Here is a 22439-nt window from a genome sequence, read left to right on the forward strand (position 1 = left end):
AGAAGCTCTGGTAATAATTACTTTACCCTCACGTCCCCACGTAAAACTAATCCCGTCCGAATAGGGCTAATGTGTGTGAATTCATGTTTGGAAAATGTACATGGACCCAAAAGGTCTTAGCAGTTCATTCCTAGTTAATACCCACTGAGATTGAGGAACCCGAGTAAGAGGCACGCTGTCAGAAATGAGTTAAACTCAAAGAGACACAAGAGAGGAATTACAGGTTAAGGAAAATACTGACAGAACCAGATTATATCAATATGCTGTCTATCTTTAAGACTCTTCACTATTAACGATCTTACTCAGCTCTTTTTTGATTTCTTCATGTATATAAAAGCACACATGGATACAATCAGACATCCTCATACCACTGAGATGGGAGTGTTGTTAAGGTCATGTGTTGTTAGAGGTGTTCTCTTCAGAGCTGCTCCTACTTCAAGAAGGCTGAGAGAAATCACTGACAGTTCAACTCTAAGGAGACATATGGAAGTAAGAGGAAAACAATGCAGACCTGGCACATCCTACACACATTCACTGACACATCCATAATTACAGAATAACTGCAGCATCCAGAGGAAAGTGATGAAGGAATGAGGGATGACTACAGGAACACAGCAAAAAAGGTGGAATGTGACTTACATTGCATGTTTATTACACAGACCATTAGCACAGGAAATGTGTGTAAGACAAAGGTGAAAGAAAATCAGAAGAAAAGACAAACTGCAGGCTGACTTGTATAATAATATAGAGGTAGATATGTGGATGGATGGATGGATGGATGGATGGATGAATGTGCAGATGAACGGACGGACGGACGGACGGACAGATAGCAAGAAACTTGTATGTGATGGATGGATGGATGGATGGATGGATGAGAAATAAAGAACGACAAGTCAAGCAGCAGACTGATTTAAGTAAATATTTAGAAGTGGCAGATGGATGGATGGATGGATGGTTGGATTGAAGGAAGGAAGGAAGGAAGGAAGGAAGGAAGGAAGGAAGGAAGGAAGGATGAGAAATAAAGTAAGACAAACTTCAAGCTGCAGATTAATTTGCATAATAAATGGAAATGGATGGATATGCAGACGAACAGACAGGCAGATAGCAAGTACTGAAACTGTGGATATAGGATATATGAAACATAGGATAAATGGATGGATGGATGAATGGATGGATGGATGGATGGATGGATGAGAAATAAAGAAAGAGAAGTCAAGCTGCAGACTGATTTGAGCAATAATTTAGAAGTGGCAGATGTATGGATGGATGGATGGATGGATGGATGGATGGATGGATGGATGGATGGATGAAAAAAAAAAATTCAAGTTGAGCTGCAGACTGAGTTGGATAATAAACACAAAAGGATGGAGGGATAGATTTACAGATGGGTAGCTGAGTGACTGGATAAATGGATGAGTGGTTGGAGAGATAGCTGTAAGATGGAAACTAGGTCTCCTGGGGGGTTAATATTGAAGACTTATTATAGTAGCTACAGTATAGTATATAGCAGCTCTGATTATAGTGCCACTGGTTGATCAAACAGATTGTGATTTTATATCACATATCTGATATTATAGGTTGTGTTATAAAGTCACACACACTAGTACACTCTAGTAGACTCTCCATGGTAGATGGACATAAAAGCAAAGGTTTGTCTTTCTGGAATGCTTTGTGAGATTTTTACGCAGTTTCAGGGACATACAGGAAAGAGTCGATCCACACCGAAGCTAAGCTGCTGAGCCCAGAAAGCACACTTCAGAGGACTTAAACTTACAACACAACCAATCTGTAACCACCTGCAGGTCTTTAGATGAGAGAGATTAGATGACATCATTCAAGTTTTTTTTCCCCTCAAAATCATTAGTTCTAAGTTGATGACAGAACCGAGAACTAATGACAGAGTCCTGTTTCCTCGCTGAACCACAGCTGTGTTGATGAGGTCTGAGATCACTCCACTTACAGTATGTTCTCCATGCATTTCCTGGCAGAACGCAAGATGTTCTGTGACCTGATTACTTCAGAGATCTGCTAATTTTGTCATCATGTCTCAGTCGAGTTGTGTTAGACAATGCGTGTGCCAGATAAACACTGATGTCTTTATTATACTCAGCAGAGAAACAGCAGTCAATCTGAAATGTGCACAATATATGGCTTCATATCTAGTATCTGTGAGCAGGAAAGTGTTTACGTTTCCATTTCCATTCCTCATCTTGAAAACACAGAATTAAGAGTATTGCATGATCATTTTGAATTACTGTAAATTACAGTATATGTTGCAGACAACGAAATAAAACATCCCCAAAGTTGATTCCTGTCCTATATCAAAAGAGTTTTTTTTTTCTTCTTGTATCAAAGCAAGCTCCAAATTATTTTTATTTAATAAAGTAAGCCAAATAATACATTTTATCTAAATAGGTCCACAAAACAAGTCAGCTCCTGTAATCAGATGTAAGCAAAAAAAAAAAATAAAGTAAAAAAAATTTATTGTTACAAAGAAACTGTATACAATTCTTTGTAAAATACTTTCCGTAATGGAAAACTGCTGACATTTAAACGTCTTTTTACCTGAAAACCCGAACACATCGATAGATTTGACATTGTCTTTGTTAAACAGCAATACATTTAGTTAATTTGTCGGATATTAGCCTTAGATTAGTACTGTATCTGTGGAGAATCCATACAATTCTTATGGATGATATATTACTATAAAAAGGATGATATATTAGAATGAGCACTTTCATATAAACTTAGATGTTAAATTACAGCCAGCAAGACAAATAAAGCTGCTGTTATAGAACCTCAATCATCACCTTCTGACCAATCAGATTTGAGATTTAAACACCAATGTGGATAAAAGAAATATTAGAAACAGGAAGTCACAAACTTTAGGTATATTAACACACTGGGATACACTACCATCATAAATAAAGTATAAATAAAGTGGCTGTAACATAAAATATGCAATGACTTACTCCTTAATCATATAAGAGGAACTCACATTTTTTATATAATTAATTGTTATTTTTGTGTAAAATTGGACACTAACATCTGCTGAAACTTAAGTCTCCTAAACGTTTTGGACAAATAGACCTTGTTACTCGATGTACTAAAATTTGTGCTCTGAATTTAGCATCATTTATGACACACATATATTCACTAATATATTCACAAACAACAGACAAACTGATGTTCTACTGGTCCCATTGTGCAAAACCATTACTAATTATATTCAATTATTTGTCCAGTAAAAGGTTGAATTTAAAATTATGGTTTGGCTTTCAAAATGGACAATTTGTTATTATTATTGATATGTAAATCCATTCACGTGCTAAATATTTCAAGAAAATAAAACATAAATTTAACATTTCTACTATAACTTGAAATATTGACAGAGAGAAAAAACAACTGACAGAACAAAAATCATTTCATGTTTGACTAAATATCACTAGATTATTTTATGTATATGGGAAAGAATTATGAAAAACTCAGAAATATTTTGGTTGAATCAGATATAAGATGGCTGATTAATTCAGAACTGGAGATTGAATAAAAGACTACAGAATTGCTACGGAATAAATATTCTGTCTTTGGTCTGGTACGGAACTAATAAACATCAGGTTTCTAGAAACTCATCTATTTCTACTATAGAGAAATTGGACATCCAGTAGCCAGAATATTACCTGTTTCAATTTATACACACCCTTCCAGGAAAGTTTACAAAACCACCAGAGTGGCAGCATTAGGATGTGTGTAGTTGAATACAAGAACTTCTCTTTTATCATTTTCTACAGTTCCAGCTCTCTGCACTGATTCCAGATGTGTAAAGCTTCCCAGCTTGTTCTCCAGCTTGGACTCCTATCAGACACACAGATCCAGGAAATTGTAAGAAAAGTATGCAGATGGCTGGAAGGAATGTAAATTAGCCCAGAAAACCGATGACAACAACAATAAAACACAACCAGTACCACCACAACAACAATAGCTACAAGATCAACACTAGCAAAAAAAGCTACATCACCACCAACAAAAGCAACCACCAGCACAAACACCACCACCATCAACAACAACCTCTACCACCAGCATTACCAACAGCAGCACCAGCAGCAAGACCAGCAGCACCAGCACAACCACTAACAACACCACCACCAGCAACTCCAACATCAACAGCACCAATACTACCACAAACACCAACGCCAACACCACCACCAGCAGCAGCACCAGCAACAGCACCAATACTATCACCAACACCAACGCCAACACCACCACCACCAGCAACTCCAACATCAACAGCACCAATACTACCACCAAGGCCAAGGCCAACACCACCACAACCAGCAGCACCAGCAACTCCAACATCAAAGCACCAATACTACCACCAAAGCCAAGGCCAACAACACCAGCACCAACAGCAGCACTAGCAACACCAACATCAACAGCACCAATACTAACACCAAGGCCAAGGCCAACACCACCAGCACCAGCAGCAGCACTAGCAACACTAACATCAACAGCACCAATACTAACACCAAGGCCAAGGCCAACACCACCAGCACCAGCACCAGCAACACCAACATCAACAGCACCAATACTACCACCAACGCCAACACCAGCATCAATACCACCAACATTACCAGCACCAACACAGCCAACAACCGCAAACACAAAACCAGCACCACCACCAACAACGTCAATGGCAACAAAAACACTAGCCAAAACACCACCAATGACAGCAATAGCAAAGCACCTACTAACACGTCCACTAACACCACCAACAACAACATGGTCTTCCTATTTTCTAAGTCTGTAATTAATAAAATTCACTGCTTTCATTCAAAGTGTTTGGAAATAAGGAATAATAAATGCCTATATGCACAAAATAAATGATAAATAATAGTCATTTTGAGGAATTAGATCATTCATTCATTCATTCATTCTCTACCTGTGCCTATCTCAGGCGTCATCGGGCATGAAGGCAGGATACACCCTGGACGGAGTGCCAACCCATCGCAGGGCACACACACACTCTCATTCACTCACACAATCACACACTATGGACAATTTTCCAGAGATGCCAATCAACCTACCAGGCATGTCTTTGGACCGGGGGAGGAAACCGGAGTACCCGGAGGAAACCCCCGAGGCACGGGGAGAACATGCAAACTCCACACACACAAGGCGGAGGCGGGAATCGAACCCCCAACCCTGGAGGTGTGAGGCAAACGTGCTAACCACTAAGCCACCATGCCCCCCTCTTGAAAAAAAAATCCTAAAAAAATAAAAATTAAAAAAATTTAATAAAAAAATGTTTTTTCAACATTTTGCAACCAAACATACTAAAAGAGTACACAAACATTTTCACTCAACTGTTTATTAAAGATTGGAATTTACAAACTAACGAAAAGAATAATACGAAGAATGTTAGCTGTGCGTGAAGAAACAACTAAAAGGCAATTTGTCCTGGCTTCATAGAAGACAAACATCTGTTGTGGGTGGCAAACATCTTTTTCATGTTTTCCGCTCTCTCTCATTTTCTTCCACACATTGACCCGGCTTACGCACAGATCAGATCTGATAGACTTCAAACACTGAGCCTCAGATCATGTTGCTCAGCTTACAATCCCCTCACAATGCAATACACGATCCTGACTGAACGGAGACCAGCCTGCATGTGTTTATTTATAAACTAACAAAATTAAGGAAACTCTGGTAGCTCTGTTATACTGCCGTGGACATTTATTTATTTTTGTTGACATGCTTAGTCTCCACTTGTCCTTGCAAATGATTACAAAGTTCTTCTGAGTGATCCTTTACCTTCATCCTGTGCTGAAACACTAATGGGTGTGGTCACTTCTAGGATGACTCCGCCCTCATTTCAGTTCACACACGACACACATGACACACTGCATCAAATTCACTGTTTAGCATTAACGCTAATCAGGCCAGTGAAGACAACACTATGGATGCGTCTTTTCTGGCGCTAGCTCTCTGAACTGAGGAGAAGAGAAGGAATGTTTGTGTGGGATTGTTACCGAGGGAGCATCAGCAGTGGCGTTAGCACCACGAGAGACTCACAGCCGTCTTTTTCATCACCGGCTGAAGAAGAATTCCCAGCTGCCGCACTTCAAAGCTTCACTGAGAGGACTTCACTGAGAGGACTTAAATCCTCCTAGTAACGTGAGGAAGTGAGCACTTTACTCCCCATCACTGTACTGATGCACACGCACACACACACTAACTATACAAACTATAACACATACTATAACAAAACACATGATAACCACACACAAACAATAACCACACACATGCATACACACAAAATAACCATAAAAACTATAACACACACTATAACAAAACACATGATAACCACACACAAACAATAACCTCACATATATACACACAAACTCACAAAAGCCACACGCAGACAGGCGGACACACCAATAACCATACACACACAAATGCCACACACACTATTTCCTACAGACAGTAACCACACACACTCACAATAAATATACAAACTATAATACACACTAGAACCACACACACACACACACACACAAAAGCTGCACACAAAGACACACACACTATGTCCCCAAACACAGTAACCACACTCTCTCACACACACATTGCCAAGATGTACTGTGTTATCAGCATGTTATAAGGTATAATTAGATATAAAATGGCGCATTATTTTTCTAATATGTACTGTTGTTTTGGCACCATAGCTTATCATTTCATTGTTTCATTATAATAAGAGAAGAAAGCGAATGAAAGCACAACCCATAGCAGGTGCTGTATTAGTTCTATGCATCCCAGAGGAGGTGGTTTATTATACGTTACATTCACACACTCCTCCGCTTTTTTCTTACACACACTACTCCATATGCACTAATGTCTCCATAGGGTAAAGGCATTAACACAGAGAGAGCATCTGTGGGTGTTTGCTCAAGGGGTGAGAGCACTGGGGGTAGGGTTGGGGTCCTGCAAGCTAAAGACTTGTTAATCACATTAACATCTATATGGATATATAAAAGTCCTGGGATATATGAAAGCATATATATATATATATATATATATATATATATATATATATATATATATATATATATATATATATGTGTGTGTGTGTGTGTGTGTGTGTTTAAACAACTTGTGTTTGTAAGTAAGAAGAGGTTGCATGCCTGCTCCACTGCACCAAGCTCGTTCATCTTATTTGATAAAAAAGAAATCAAATTGCGCCCAACGTCGCAGCAAGCTTTCCCCATTAGCCTGACAATTTCCTCGGCCAGGCTCCCAGACACACGAGAACACTTCAAAGAACACTGAGGTGAATGGACTTAGTGTTTTTGTGGGGCCCCCGGTGGTCCGAATTCTCCCCTCCCCATCTAAAATGAACCCAGTCTAGGCATCTCACTGACCCATGGATGGAGGAAAGGGAAGAAGATCAGCAGAATAGAAGAAGAGACCAGATGACAGAAGTAGAAAAAATAGAACAGGAGTTTTTAGGGAAAGTTTGCACTTATAAATGTCTCTAATAACTGTCTCTAATAACTGTCTCTAATAACTGTCTCTATAATTATGCACAAACGGCCGATCCGTTCAACACACTAGTACTGTCTTTACTATCCTATAAAAAGTTTACTAAGGCCTGTTATCTTGCACCTGCGTTACATTACATACACTAGTACAGTATGTGCTGGATCAATCGCTATTCTATAAGCTGCCTTATAATGAGAATGGAATCCAATTATACCATATTTAAAATAATCTGTTATAATAACAACTAGAATTATCAGTTAACAATAAATTGGTTACACAGTAGACTCCTGAGATGTTATTTTAAAAAATGGACACCTTCTCAATCAACATCTTTATATATGTCTTTGTTGATTTTTTGGTTTTTAGCTGTTTGTTTTTGTTACCTATTTCCTATTACCTATTTTTTTCCCTGGGTTTAAAGAAAAATGCTTTCTCAACCATTTCTCAAGCATTTCAGGAGTTGAGTTGTGAACTACATGCACGTACTTTCCATAATCTGAATTTAAGAGACAAATGACGCAACTAATGCTATGTTTATAACCCAACACTGAATACATTAACATTTTCCTGCATAAATATTACTTTGGGACTCATTTTAAATGAAGCTTTATAAATCTAATCTAATCTATATCCAGATTTAAAAGTTAAAAATGTAGAGTCTACAATGTTAGTGTCTGGGATTGTCTGCGGATGGTTTTTAAATATGTTGATTGGACAAACTGGTGTGTTGACAGATTCTAATGAGAAAGATCACATGGATATTTTGTTTTGGAATTTTTGGAAGTGGAACACTGAGATACTGCAGTGTTTGCTTTGTGGTTGCCATGTTCGCCATGTACTAATCAGCGCTTCATCATGCGCTGGGAATCGAACCATGTGAGCAAGAGGAAGTCTGGATAATATTCCAGTTTGCTAGATGGTAACGTGAACCTCTTGTCCCTTTCACTTCTTCTACTCTCTGTCCTTGCAGTTAGGGTCAAACAAACCAGGTTTGAAAAGTGAGCCGTTTGTCAGCACATCAAGCATATGTCAACTGCCATGCAGAGAAAATCCCAAATCCTAATGGACCATTACATCTTTGAGGCCTTGATGAGTTGTATAAGTTTTGGCGACTTGGTTCTATTGATATAACAGGACCTCATCTGGGTCTTCACGGTGCCAAGCTGATACACAATAGTTTCCTCTCTCATTATAAACTGCACAGATGAGGGAAAAGGTTGGAGAAGTTAGGGTCGTTTGACTAATGACTACACCATACGTTGGTTCTGGCTGCACTCAAAAGACTCAGAGATGGGAAAGCTTTCAGCTTCTAAATGGGGCAATGAGATTCTCACAGCTGCTGGAGGCTAACGACAATGCCGGTTAGTCCTGTCACATATGGACCATAGGGTTAGGCTATGGGATGTTTGTTTCCTGCTGTGCGGCTTTGAAGAACGCCTGCGATGGCAGACTTATTGAGGGATCAGAGGAGGAGAGGTGAAGTGAGAGAGCTGAGAGAGGACGAGAAGGTCGACAATATTCGGCTTCAAAAGAATTCCTCAGTTCAGCCACCTCAGCACTTGTGTTTACTAATATTTTATCACGGCTCAAATCCTGTTTTGATGTTTTTATGACCTGCTAAAATCTGCTATCTAGCAGCAAAACGATTTAAAAAAAGATTGTGTGTTTGGATAGTAGTGCAAGGATGTCTGTAGCACAGCTGGAAACACACAATACGCAATCAGAGCAACACGCTAACACGAGACAGGAGGAAAGGATTCGTCTTCGTGTCTTGTATTCCCTGAAGATGCTCATCCCTTCACATATCTTGGCCCATGAGAAAATATACAAAATGTGCAAAAAAAAAAAAAAAAACCCTTTTCTTCCCAAAAGCAATTTTGTCTGTCAGAGTGAGACAGCAGACTCGGTTTAAACAGATTCAGGACAAGACAAGCATGTAGAGTGAGAAGAACCATAGCATTTTTCTTCAGTAAATAATGTATATTAGTCAATGTTGCAGCAGATTTGGAGCCTATCCCAAGAAAATCTGGTGCAAAGCAGGAGCATTCATCCTGTATAGGGCACTATCTATCTATCTATCACACACACACAGAATCTTGCATTAAATCAAGTCCTTTATAGTGTAGCTAATTTGTCTACCTGAGTGTTTTTTTGGGAGATGGGAGAAGCTAGAGCAAACCCTTGCAAACACACCCGAGAACAGTAGAAACTCAGGATCATACCCCAGTCTTCTCGGGTCTATGTACCCAATGTACCCAAACCGAAGTGACCGGAATCACTTTTTACCCTAACCCGAAGTGCATATTTTTAATTTTTTTTTAAGAAAGACCCGACCCGAGACAAACCCGAAAAAATTAGACCCGAGTCCGACCCGACCGGCTGGCAATTGTTCTGACTGGAACCGAATGTTGCACACACCGATGCAGCCCTGCACGCACCAGTCAGACAGAAAAGTAACCGCTACAGCGTGGATTCAAAATTGATTGACAGGTCTGTTTCAACGAAAATTAGCTTACCGCCAACAACACGATGTCGCAAGCAGTCTTGCCAAACAGAGGAGAGGTTGGAAATGGACTCGAGTCGATGCACACACGCGAGATACAGTAGTTCGTGTCTTCTCGGGTCCGTTCGGTAAAAACACATTCATTTTAAATTACCCGAGACCCGATGCCGACCCGTGTCCGTGGCACACGTAAAAACCTTTAGACCCGAACCCGCTCGGGTCTCGGGTCGGACCTCAGGATTCGGATCTAAGTGGACCCGTAAAGACATCTACTGTGAAGATGAAGCACTTCCCAATGCACCACCAAAGATGTTCCCTGTTAACAGAATCTGAAGCGACTCCACACAAATTGTGTTGATTGGGATGCCTTCATTCATGCAGCAGGAAGTGGATCATACCAAATTCAAATCAGTTCATCTATTCAGTTATTCAAGAGCTCAACATGGGCTGGTGCTTGAACCCCAGCCTTCCAGTCAACAACCCAAAGCCTTACTGAATTGTACCAGCACTGCCAAGTGAATATACAAAGCGAGTGTATTGCTCATGCCTGGTGTATATTAGATGAGATGAAAAAGAAGCACCAGCTGATTGCATCCTTTATTTCACAGTTTATCTTCAGTAATGAATCATGGGTCAAACATGCACACAGCCAGGCTAACCTAATAAAATAAACTGTTGCTGACATCAGCTACACTATCGACCCATGCTAAGAAAAAGCTTTATGTGTAAAACGTGTCATCACATGAAACAACCCATACAGCATAATAATGAAGTCAGTATGTGTAAAAGATTCTCTCTTATTCTCTGTCGTTCTCTTGACACAAGAAGACAGCGGAGTAAAAAAGTGACAGTACAGACAACCCAGTCTCACGGCAGTTCTTGACATAGGTCACAAAATGTAATCTATTTGATTCGTGTTCGTTGACACGAATTTCCCGTTTTTCCATCTATTTGCTGCGTCAAATCGGTCAGTAAACTAAATACTACAGTACCCTTGAGCCTTATCTACTTTTACTGTGATTTCTGCAGGCTTTCAGGGTTTCACGAATTCTAACTGTTCAAATTTGATCATTACATTCAAGTAACATTACCTGGGAAGCGGTTTGAGCGCAATGAAGGAGAATTCGCGGCCTGCAGAAATCAGGAGAATCAAATAAAACGGCTGGTCATGACATCGTATTGTTGAATGATCAAGCACATTTTCATGTTTATGTGTTGAAAGAAAGCTGAGGAGATCATTAAAAGAGAATCGGCGGTGGATCATCGGGTAGTTTTAGCTGACGTCTTCAATACAGTAAAAGTAGATAAGTATTTAATTTACTGTCCGATTTGAAGCACCAAATAGATGGAAAAACCATAGCACAATGTTTAGTACCCTACAGAATATAAAGCAATAAAAACAAGGATAAAATCTCCTGGTTAAATGTTGAGTAATGTAGTGCTTAAAGTTTAAAAATGAATAACAAATGAGCAAAAAAAAAATGCTTCCGAGTGGCAGAAAGAAAAACGTGGTGCAGACACGAAAGATGCTTCCTATTGAAATACATTAGATCGAAAGTCATGCTTTGTGACACAAAAAAAAGGGAAATTCATGTCCACGAACACGAATCAAATAGATTACATTTCGTGACCTATGTCACGAACTGCCGTGAGAATGGGTTGGTACAGAATATACAGTACAAAGGGACTTCAAGATCGGCTGTGTCCTGCATTTACCACTCACACGTCCTTAATTGTAACACTCAGGAGTCTCTAAGTGAGAACACAAACAAGGTTTACTGCAGTTGTGTCCACAGTGGAGGAATGCACGCCTCTAAATAGAGACTTATTGTCTGAAGAGCTGCCAAATGCAGAACAGTACTAAGATTCCAGTAAAGTGAGACAGAGAGAGAGAGAGAGAGAGAGAGAGAGAGAGAGAGACTTATGAAGTGAGACATATAAAGTGACAGAAACATGGAGAAGAATAGTAAAAATTGTGTGAGTAAAAGCTACAACCCAGGAGACTTCAACTCATACTGTTTCAGTTAATCCACATTCTGATGTTTTTAATGATTCATGGCTAAGTGATTCTTCTGGTAACTGGTGTGGTTTTATAACCGTAATTCTTTCTAAACTTTTGGTATTATAAAGGTTCACTGTGGGTCAAGATTCAATGGCAGACACAATCTTATAATACAATAATACAAAGGTCACAAGCTTTATTAGCTTTTATAAGCATGCTGCAAATCTATAAGATATCCGGAGTTAGAACTTTGATTAATCGAGTAGATTTGTTTGACACACTTTAAAACTGTTTGACGCTATTTAAACAACGGTGCTCAATTATTTCCCTTCTCCTCTCTCTCTCTCTCTCTCTGTGTGTGTGTGTGTGTGTGTGTGTGTTCTCCTGCCAAATTCATTTTAGACCTGATCTAATGTGACTGATCTGTCAATACACACTGCCACGCTGTCAGACACGGTTAGACACTGTGGAGGAGTGTAACACAGACACACACTCTGATCCACCCTATCACTGAGACCTCCATCAGACCTATCAGCTTGCACTGAAACCTGAACAGCCACAACCACGGCACAGATGAAAGGAAGAGAAAGCAGTGGGCCTTTTAGAGAAAAAAAGGAAGGACGGTACAAATAGAGAAATATGGAGTACTGTCAAAGATAGCTGAATCAACAGTATGGTGCATGAATCTCACCATTTTGGATGATCTGGCACTAGTTTCCTCAATTCCACAGCGATTGGTATAAATATACTTCAGTTTATTCTCTATGGACTCTCTATCTGATGCAAAAAAAAATGCGGTGGGATACGACGAATCATTTAGTAACTAGATTTGTAAAGTTCGTCGCGACAAACTTTGATGTTGGCTTTGTCGATCAAATATTCGCAAAGGCCGCTGCTTTTTTGAGGCGAGTGGACATAAGGCTTAGTGTTACTGTTGGATGCAAGTGGACATAAAACTTGTGAAATCTAGTGGAGCACTAGGATACAAAAACATTTAGATGCAAGTGGAGACGAGCATGTAACGTCATCCGAAAACCTGTGACGCAATTCCCCTCCTTGGACTGAGTGTTTTGATATGCCACATGTCCGTGTTATGCTAATTTTTTAGTTTTTTTTAAGTGACATCAAATGACGTCACGTGACGTCATCAGAATACACATTAGGAAGTTCCCCTCATTGTTCTGAGTGTTTTGATATGTCACATGTCCATGTTGTAAAAGGTTTTTTGATTTTGCATATATTGGGGGTGGGGCTGCGGCACAGCCGGAAGGCCAGTCGGTACACCAATTTAAAAGTTTGTTCAGAGTATCACCCTAAAGGAGCTGGCCGAGTTTGTTGTAGATAGTTCGAAAGCTTGCCGAGTTATAAACCTCCAAAGTTTATAATGGGGGTCTATGGGAAAAAAGGCCAATTTGAGACCCGGTACCGGAAGTACCGGAACTCGGATCGCTCAGAAAAGTAATAGCAACAAACTTCAGACCAGGTTCTACAACATATCTGAATTTGGTGCATGTGGAGGAGTTACTCTTGATAAATTTTTGTCTAAGCTTAAATAGGAAAACAGAATTACAGTGAATCTAATAGGAAAAGTTTGTCGCTATAAGATTTATGAATGTTACTTGGACCTACACACAGATCTTGAGATCTTGGGAGAATGTAAGAGAGAAGTTTGGGGAAGTGGAATCTCAGTGGTTAAGGTGTTGGTCTACTGATCGGAGGGTCATAAACTCGAATCCCAGGGCCACCAAGTTGCCACTCTTGGGCCCCTGAGCAAGGCCCTAAACCCTCAATTGCTCAGCTGTATATATTAGTTAAATGTAAGTCACTGTGGATAAGTGTCTACCAAATGCCATAAATGTAACACCAATAAACTCTATAAAAATTTATAGTCGGAAGAAACCCTGATGAATGGCACTAACAGGTTGTCTCTATGATAAACGTGTCTTTGTAGTTTCTGGTGGAAAAAATGAATGTGTGTGTGAGACTTTGTACCTGTATGAAGCCGCACATCACATACTCGTCAAACATCGGCAGGCTGGGCCTGCTCTCCCGGAATATGTGCAGAGTGTATATCGTCATGACGACAGACTCCTCCCCTGACTCGTCCAGCAGCAGAATGTTGATGCGGCTGTTGCCCAGGCCGAGCGGGTAGTTCGCCATTCTGAGGAAAACAAGAAGTTCTGAGAAACTGACTGTGACTAATCTCTCTCTCTCTCACACACACACACACACACACACACACACATTGAAGATTATTTCCTTTGTGCCAGGACAATGAAGATTGTAGTAGATTACAAAGCAGGGTCAGGTCAAAAGACAATATAATATCCATGTTCAAATAAAGTCAGAATTACTGAGTCCAGCACATGTGGCCTTTATTAAAAGGAATTCAAGTAATTGACAGAAATATACTATTTTTATTGTTTTGTTGTCATTTACAATGCATGCATCAGTGTATTTATCTGGATAACTAATAAACATTTATGCATATTTGTGTAAAATACTATCATGTGTACCACAGGTTATAAGCTGCAAAGATCCCAGAGTTGTTAAAATGAACATGATATTTACATGGGAAAACATTTTCTGTATTTAGAGTCTAGATATATAGGTGCTTAAATTTAATTAAGTAATTAATCTATTAAATCAGTGAAATGGCAACGGGACCGTAAGCGGACGCATCGGAGGAGAGGGGGTGATTAGTGCAGGAGAGCTGAACCCTGCTCGCTCACTGTTCATAGATCAAATAAGGAGTAGATTTCTTAACTTCATTTATAAAATAAAATAAAATATTTTGTCATTTTTTTTGTGAATAATCAGTAGGGCTGTGTCGACTAAAAAGAAATAATTTAATTAATTAAAAGAAATAAAAGAAATAAAAATACATAAATAAATAATAATTGTATTAATAAAATAATACAATTTTCTTTCTCAAATAAAACATAAATTGCAGCTTTTTAATATTTGAGATAAAACCTACAAAGCCCTTTTTCCTGAAAAGACAATTATTTTTAAATTATTAATTAAATCTACAGGTTTCTGTAGAAATTGTTGCTTTAGAAGTGATTCGACCAATCAGAAATGAGTGTTATAAACATGCATAGACATATAATAAATATATAAAATGAATTCAAAGTACAGACTTATAACAAAGCATTGACTATTTTTTTAAATGTGCAAAAGAATGACTCAGAATTATATTATTTGTGTGTGTGTCTAAAGCACAGGTAAATAAAATGCCAGGATCCAGTCACACCTGGGGCCGCGATGTTCATCCAGGTGAGCGTGGCACTTTGCACTCACAGGTTCTGGTCTGATCCGGATAGTGACCACGTCAAACGGTACCTCAGCTCGGTACTCCTTCAGCCAGGGGTTAAAGAGCGGAGTTAGAACCAGAGGAGGATCGGTATAAAGTTGACGGAGATGGGGTTCAACACACCTCCCTATGGAGCCAAACCATCGGTTAGACGAATAAAATAACCAACATAAATAACTGTAGTAACTACAGAAATGTGAGCAGTGGTTACCTGATTCTGGTGGCAGTGAATCCCACTTCTCAGGCCTGTCTGGATCGTCAATGCTGTGAGATAAAAGTCAATAAATGCTGTTTAATAAATTTTACATTCATTCATTCATTCATTTATTCATCTTCTACCGCTTATCCGAACTACCTCGGGTCACGGGGAGCCTGTGCCTATCTCAGGCGTCATCGGGCATCAAGGCAGGATACACCCTGGACGGAGTGCCAACCCATCGCAGGGCATAAATTTTACATATTATTCTAAAACATAAAACTGACCATAAAAGCACAACCAAATATTCCAATTACAATAAACTGAGTGGTTTTATTGCTTCTGTCACATTTTACTATTACACATGAACACACACACAATACACACACACACACACACACACACACACACACACACACACACACACACACACACACACACACACACACACACACACACACACACACACACTAGTGGCCTCTTGCTTTGTGTTCAGATTTGTTAGGCTGAAAAGGCCCAGATGTTTCAGGATTGGTATCACAGTTTTGTAAAGTTCCTCAGGGATGCTGCATTGTTGTGTAATGGTGTTGTGCTCCGTCCAGCCCAAATTCAACCCGCCGCTTAACATAAATAGGAAAATCTCCCCTTCAGTCATTCTTAACAACATGCCCATTGGGAGCAGAAGCAGAGCCAGTTCTGTAATCGCTTTGGTCCGGTCTGGCAGTGTGAAGCTTTTCCTGTCTGTTACGGATCTACAGTAAGAGCAGCACTTAGCGGTCGAACGAACTAAACTCCATCCACTCTTTCTTTCAAACTAACACATGGAGCTCACTGTAGAAGCAGCTTTAAATAGCATGTGCACATGAAAATGCTTTATATGTGCACGGAAACAGGAGTGAAACCTTTCAATGTTTTTTTGCTCACTAAGTCTGTTGACTAGAATATAACTGATATATCTGTAATTAGATATAAAAAAGGGGGCTGGATTCTTGTTTGTTTTTAAGCTTAAGAAATATTTACATGTTAGATTGTTTGTGTGGTCAAGTGATATTCTTTAGTGAAATTCTGTAGAAACTTAGTTATTTGCTTTTAAACCAAAGCACCAACTTGTCACAAAGTGTTGATTAATTAAACAGTAGCTCTGACAACAGAACCAGCAGCAAGGAGACCATTATATTAATGTGTGTCTTATAATATGGTTTCTGAAGTAACAGTACAGCATTTACAGTATTTAGCAGATAACATTATGATTTTATACAACTGAGCCGTTAAAGATTAAGGGTCTTGTTTAGGGGCCCAGCGGTGGTAGCTTAATGGTCGCAAAGTTCAAGCTGCCACCTCTGGGCCCACCTCTGTGTGTGTGTGTGTGTGTGTGTGGTAGTTAGCTTTGCCAATGTGCATGTATGCTTTGGGTTATTGTCAAGCTTAGCTGGAAGTTTCCTAGCAAACAAAACAAAAATCGGTTTTGTACTAAAATGATCTGGTATTTGTAGCTATTCATGATTCCCTCCACCTTGATAACAGCCCCGATTCTGTTTGAAGGAAAGCAGCCGTAAAGCATGATGCTGCAACCGCCACGATGCTTCATCATGGATATATATCACTACTAATTTGTGTACGTACTAGCCAGGTTTTCTATGAATCTAGCTTGCTTTAATTTTAGCATGTACATAAAACGGATAGCTATGTTTGCTAAAAAGCTACATCAGGGCCCACCTCTGTGTGTGTGTGTGTGTGTGTGTGTGTGTGTGTGTGTGTGTGTGTGTGGTAGTTAGCTTAGCAGTTAAGGTGTTGAACCACTGGTCAGTAGCTAGTATTCCTGTGTGTGTGTGTCTGTTTGTATGACTCTGTGTGGTGTGTGTGTGTCTGTCTGTGACTGTGTGTGTGTGTCTGTGACTCTGTGTGTGACTTTGTGTGTGTGTGTGTGTCTGTCTGTCTGTGTCTGTAGCTTAGCAGTTCAGGTGTTGGACCACTGGTCAGTAGGCCATGAGTTTTAATCCCAGGTCCATCAAGCATCCACTGCTGGGCCCTTCAGCAAGGCTCTTAACCCACAATGGCTCAGTTGTATAAAAACATAAGTGGCTCTGGATAAATGGCGTAAATGTAACGTAACGTGATACCTCTGTGTGTAGGACAAGCTAAGTTGTTGTAGTAGGTCTGAGAGTCCTGGTGCCTTCCCAGAATCCTCTGCAGCAGAGAAACTTTGAAATATATCATGCTGGATAGCAAAGAAATGCGATGATCTGGGGTAGAGCTGCCAAAGGCGCACACACACACACACACACACACACACACACACACACACACACACACACACAGACTTGATCGTAATATGATCAACAACTAATGAAGCAAAGGTAACAAACAAGAACTATCAGGATTGCATAGTGAACTTGGAAATCTTACTTAATATTCTTTACTTTTACTCATTACTTTTACTCACTTATTCACTGATGGACACTTACCACATGAAAGCTGCCAGATCTCTTGAGCTGCTGATAAAACTCATGAAGCAACTCTATTTTATCTGCCGTTAAGCACAAACTGCTCGCCTGATCACACTCAATGTACTGCAAACAGAAATAAAGGCAGACCATCACATTTACACTGCTTTTGCACTTACACTGCTATGTACTGATTAATTTAGATGATAAATTAAAAACATAAAAATCCTAACCATCCAATATGAAATGTGAACCCTGTAAACACCAGGGTTATGTTTCATGTACTCTTGAAACATATTGCTCAGTGATTCAGATATGTTTTTTAGTAGCTAGAGAATTAATAATAAAAATATCTAGTCACACAAGTGAGCCTTTTTTGGGGCTAAATTATGCAACTCTAAAACTAAAATAAAATCCATTTTTATAAAGAAATTGTTAAAACAAACGAAAAACATTTGTTTATAAATTATACCATTTTTTATAATTTTTTATGATATAAAAATTTAAAAATGACACACAAACACACACAAGCATTTGTTTGAATTGTATTTTTCAGATAATGTATGGCATGAGGAAACCAAAATATCAAATATTATATATATATATATATATATATATATATACATATATATATATATATATATATATATGTATATATATATACACAGTTGAGGCCAAAATTATTAGCCCCCCAGGAATTTTGGAACATTTTCCTAAAGATCTTTCCAATTTTTGTAGCATTGATAAAACTTGATATAATCAAACATTCACCAGTGCTATTTAGTAGCTTTTGGTACATTTTGAAATATAAAATACATTTATAGGCTTGCTTTATAATCAAATATAGTGAAAATGGGGTGGTCAAAAATATTAGCCCCTTGTGAATATTTGCTTTCAAAACACACCCAATTAATCAATCAGCTTTCAAAACACACCAAATTAATCAATCAGTTTTCAAACCACACCTGTGCAGTCAATTGGCTTCCTAACAATACCTGGGCATTCAATCAGCATTAAAGGACTCCAAGGAACAGGGCACTTGAACACATTATTGGGAGAGACTATTTTTACTCACCATGCCAAAGACAAAGGAAATCAGTCTTGAGCTCAGAAAGAAGATAGTGGAGGCTCATGATAAGGGGGAAGGTTATACTGCCATTTCCAAGCGTTTCACAGTGTCTAGAACCGCCGTACGTTGCATCATTGCCAAGTACAAGGAGACAAATTCTGTAAGAAACAAACCTGGGCGTGGTCGTAAGCGCAAGATTTCAAGAACCCTGGAGAGGAAAATAGTCAGAGATATCAGCAAGATGCCCCGGACATCTGCCAAGATGATTGTTGCTGACCTGGCCTCTTCTGGAGTTGATGTTTCAAGGAACACAGTTGTGAGGGCTCTTCATCGTGGTGGGCTTCAGGGCCATCGTCCCAGAAGAACCCCTTTACTCAAACAGCGGCACATCACAGCTAGACTGAGGTTTGCCCGTGAACATTTGAAAGGTAAAGATGAGTTTTGGGAGTCTGTGCTTTGGTCTGATGAGACTAAACTGGAACTGTTTGGGCACATGGATGTTGCTTATGTTTGGTGAAGAAAGGGGTGAGGCCTTCAACTCTAAGAACACAGTTCCCACTGTTAAACATGGTGGTGGCAGCATCATGCTGTGGGGCTGTTTTGCAGCTTCAGGCACAGGGAGCCTTGTTCGGGTGCATGGCATCATGAAAAAAGAAAATTATGTTGACATTTTGAGGGATAATATGCAGAAATCTGCTCGTAGTCTAGCCTTAGGTCAACGCTGGGTCTTCCAACAAGACAATGACCCAAAGCATACATCGAAATTGGTCCAACAGTTCCTGAAGGATACCAAAACCAAGGTCCTGGAGTGGCCCGCACAGAGCCCAGACCTCAATCCTATTGAGAATTTGTGGTGAGTGCTCAAAGTCAATGTCCATGCTCGGAAGCCATGTAATTTGGACCAGCTGGAGCAATTTGCAATGGAAGAATGGGCTAAAATCCCTCAGGAAACCTGTGCCAACCTAGTAAAGAACTACTCTAAGAGGTTGTTGTCAGTTGTGGCTCAGAAAGGGTTCACTATTGACTATTAATGACCGGGGGCTAATAATTTTGGACATTTCATTTTTGCCCTTTCTTGTTTCAACTCACTATTTCAATTAAATATCCTAATCAAACTTAGTGGAGATTTTGTCTTTGTTATTTTGGAAACAAATACACTATAAAACACTTGTTGTTAATGGTCATTTCCATGGAGAAATCAAGAGTTTTGTCTAATTTCATAAGGGGGCTAATAATTTTGGCCTCAACTGTATATATATACGTATATATATATATATATATATATATATATATATATTTTTTTTTTATTTTTTTTTTTTAATTATAATTTTCCCTATTGGGGAAAAAAAAAAAATGGTATTGTTAACATCACTTTAAACATTCTCTTACTCAGCTTGCACAATTTTCATGAAACTTGGCTTTAAACAATAATTTAATACTAAAGATAGTACTATAATATTATAATACTACAGATTTTTCTTTTCATATGGTTTCAATTAAAAAAAATTAGAAAACAAAAAAATATACACTCCACCTACGGCCCAAGTTCATAGCAACAAAATGGTAAGGAATTATCGGGTTCATTCACTTTGATCACTATGTAATACTAGGTCTATTTGTTTTATTGTAGTTACTGAATAATGTGCTTTAGAATTAACCGGATAACGAGCTGAGACTTAACGTTAGTCACATTCTACCTTGATTTGTGCCGTATCCTGAGTACTTTCGGGAGATCTGTCCTCACGTCTGCATGCTGGGAAAAGGAGCTTCAGCATATCTTCTAATATGTACTCTTTGGTGATCTGGCCATCAAAGACTGGGTCTTTTATACCGTCAAAATGCAGGTCAGTCTGCACCTGAAAAGAAGAGTGAAGGAAATGAACTGAACAGTTGCAGTGAGCAAATGTGAGCTTTTGCTGCCATCTAGTCTTCAGCTTTAATGGCAGAAGTTGTAAATGGAGGACGCATACAATGAAAGTTTTCAACAGTTCCAGAAACGGGAATGAGATGCTAGACCTTAAAACAAAAGAAATTAAAAAAAAAAAAAAAAAAAGCTGGAGAAAAGATAAGTTGCGTAATTGTGCACAACCCCTAAAGTAGTCAAGTCAAGAAGTTTTTTATTGTCATATAACCATATATAGCTATATAATATATATACATATATAGTACACAGAGAAATGAGACAACTTTTCTTGTAGGTTTACCCCCTTACAAAGAAATTAACATCTAGAATTTTTATGTTAAGTTTATTTTAACAGAGAGAGACAAAATATCGACAAAAAATCTAAAAACATAACATTAAAGAAGGGTTATAGATTAATTTGTATTTGATCGAGTAAAATAAGTATTTGATCCCAATATCAACCAGCAAGAACTCTGACCCCACAGAATGATTATGGAAGGACAAAAAGGACAAAAAAAGTAAAGCGCATAGTATGAGACCTAGTGCAAGACAGACAGTGCAACCAATACAATTCACTATAGGACAGATTCATAAAATATAGCACTGACCAGGGTACAGATAGTAATGGCATGATGCAAATAGAGATTAGAAAACAGAGGGTTGGAAACATATGTACACTTCTAAAAGCGGCAAGATTTTTTTGTGCAAAACAGCATTAAAGTGCAGTGTATGTATGGGTAGTATTGTAGGTATTGTGTGTGTGTGTGTGTGTGTGTGTGTGTGACAGTTTGGTGCAGTTCACTCTAATGGCTTGAGAAAAAAAAAATTAAACACAGTCTGGTTGTGAGGGTCCGAATACTCCTGTACCTTTTTTACTTCACTAAGTCTTTATGGTTCACAGAGACCCATCTTTACTAAAATTTTCCTCACTCTTTTTTTGCTTCAGTTAACCCCACTGAATTTTAGTGGGATTCAAATTTGGGGCTCTGTTTAACTCATTCAAAAACATTGATATTTTTTTGGTTAAGCCAGTCCTTTGTGCATGTATGCTTTGGGTTATTGTCAAGCTTAGCTGGAAGTTTCCTAGCAAACAAAACAAAAATCGGTTTTATACTCAAATGATCTGGTATTTGTAGCTATTCATGATTTCCTCCACCTTGATAAAAGCCCCGATTCTGTTTGAAGGAAAGCAGCCGTAAAGCATGATGCTGCAACCGCCACGATGCTTCATCATGGATATATATCACTAATAATTTGTGTACGTACTAGCCAGGTTTTCTATGAATCTAGCTTGCTTTAATTTTAGCATGTACATAAAACGGATAGCTATGTTTGCTAAAAAGCTACATCAGGTAAATGAGTTTACTAACAATAAGTAAATATAGGTAAATACTGTACAGAACAGATTACTATTTTCATCGGTGTTAAACAGTTTTTGCTGTAAATGTAAAGTTTTACACGATGATATTT

General features: G+C 38.8%; 1 protein-coding gene across 1 annotated transcript in view; it reads right to left on the reverse strand.

Moving 5' to 3' along the window:
- cped1 (cadherin-like and PC-esterase domain containing 1) overlaps positions 1–22439 on the reverse strand; it is a 62688-nt gene that overhangs the window by 14878 nt on the left and 25371 nt on the right. Inside the window, exons 9-14 of the mRNA XM_060889813.1 lie at positions 20764–20922; positions 18019–18123; positions 17674–17807; positions 15569–15621; positions 15298–15484; positions 14034–14202 (exon numbers count right to left, since the gene is read on the reverse strand). Of these exons, the coding sequence (XP_060745796.1) occupies positions 14034–14202; positions 15298–15484; positions 15569–15621; positions 17674–17807; positions 18019–18123; positions 20764–20922 (807 nt within the window). The remainder of the gene's footprint in view (positions 1–14033; positions 14203–15297; positions 15485–15568; positions 15622–17673; positions 17808–18018; positions 18124–20763; positions 20923–22439) is intronic.

The sequence above is a fragment of the Tachysurus vachellii genome, chromosome 16 (genome assembly GCF_030014155.1).
Source record: "Tachysurus vachellii isolate PV-2020 chromosome 16, HZAU_Pvac_v1, whole genome shotgun sequence".
Classification (NCBI taxonomy): Eukaryota; Metazoa; Chordata; class Actinopteri; order Siluriformes; family Bagridae; genus Tachysurus; species Tachysurus vachellii.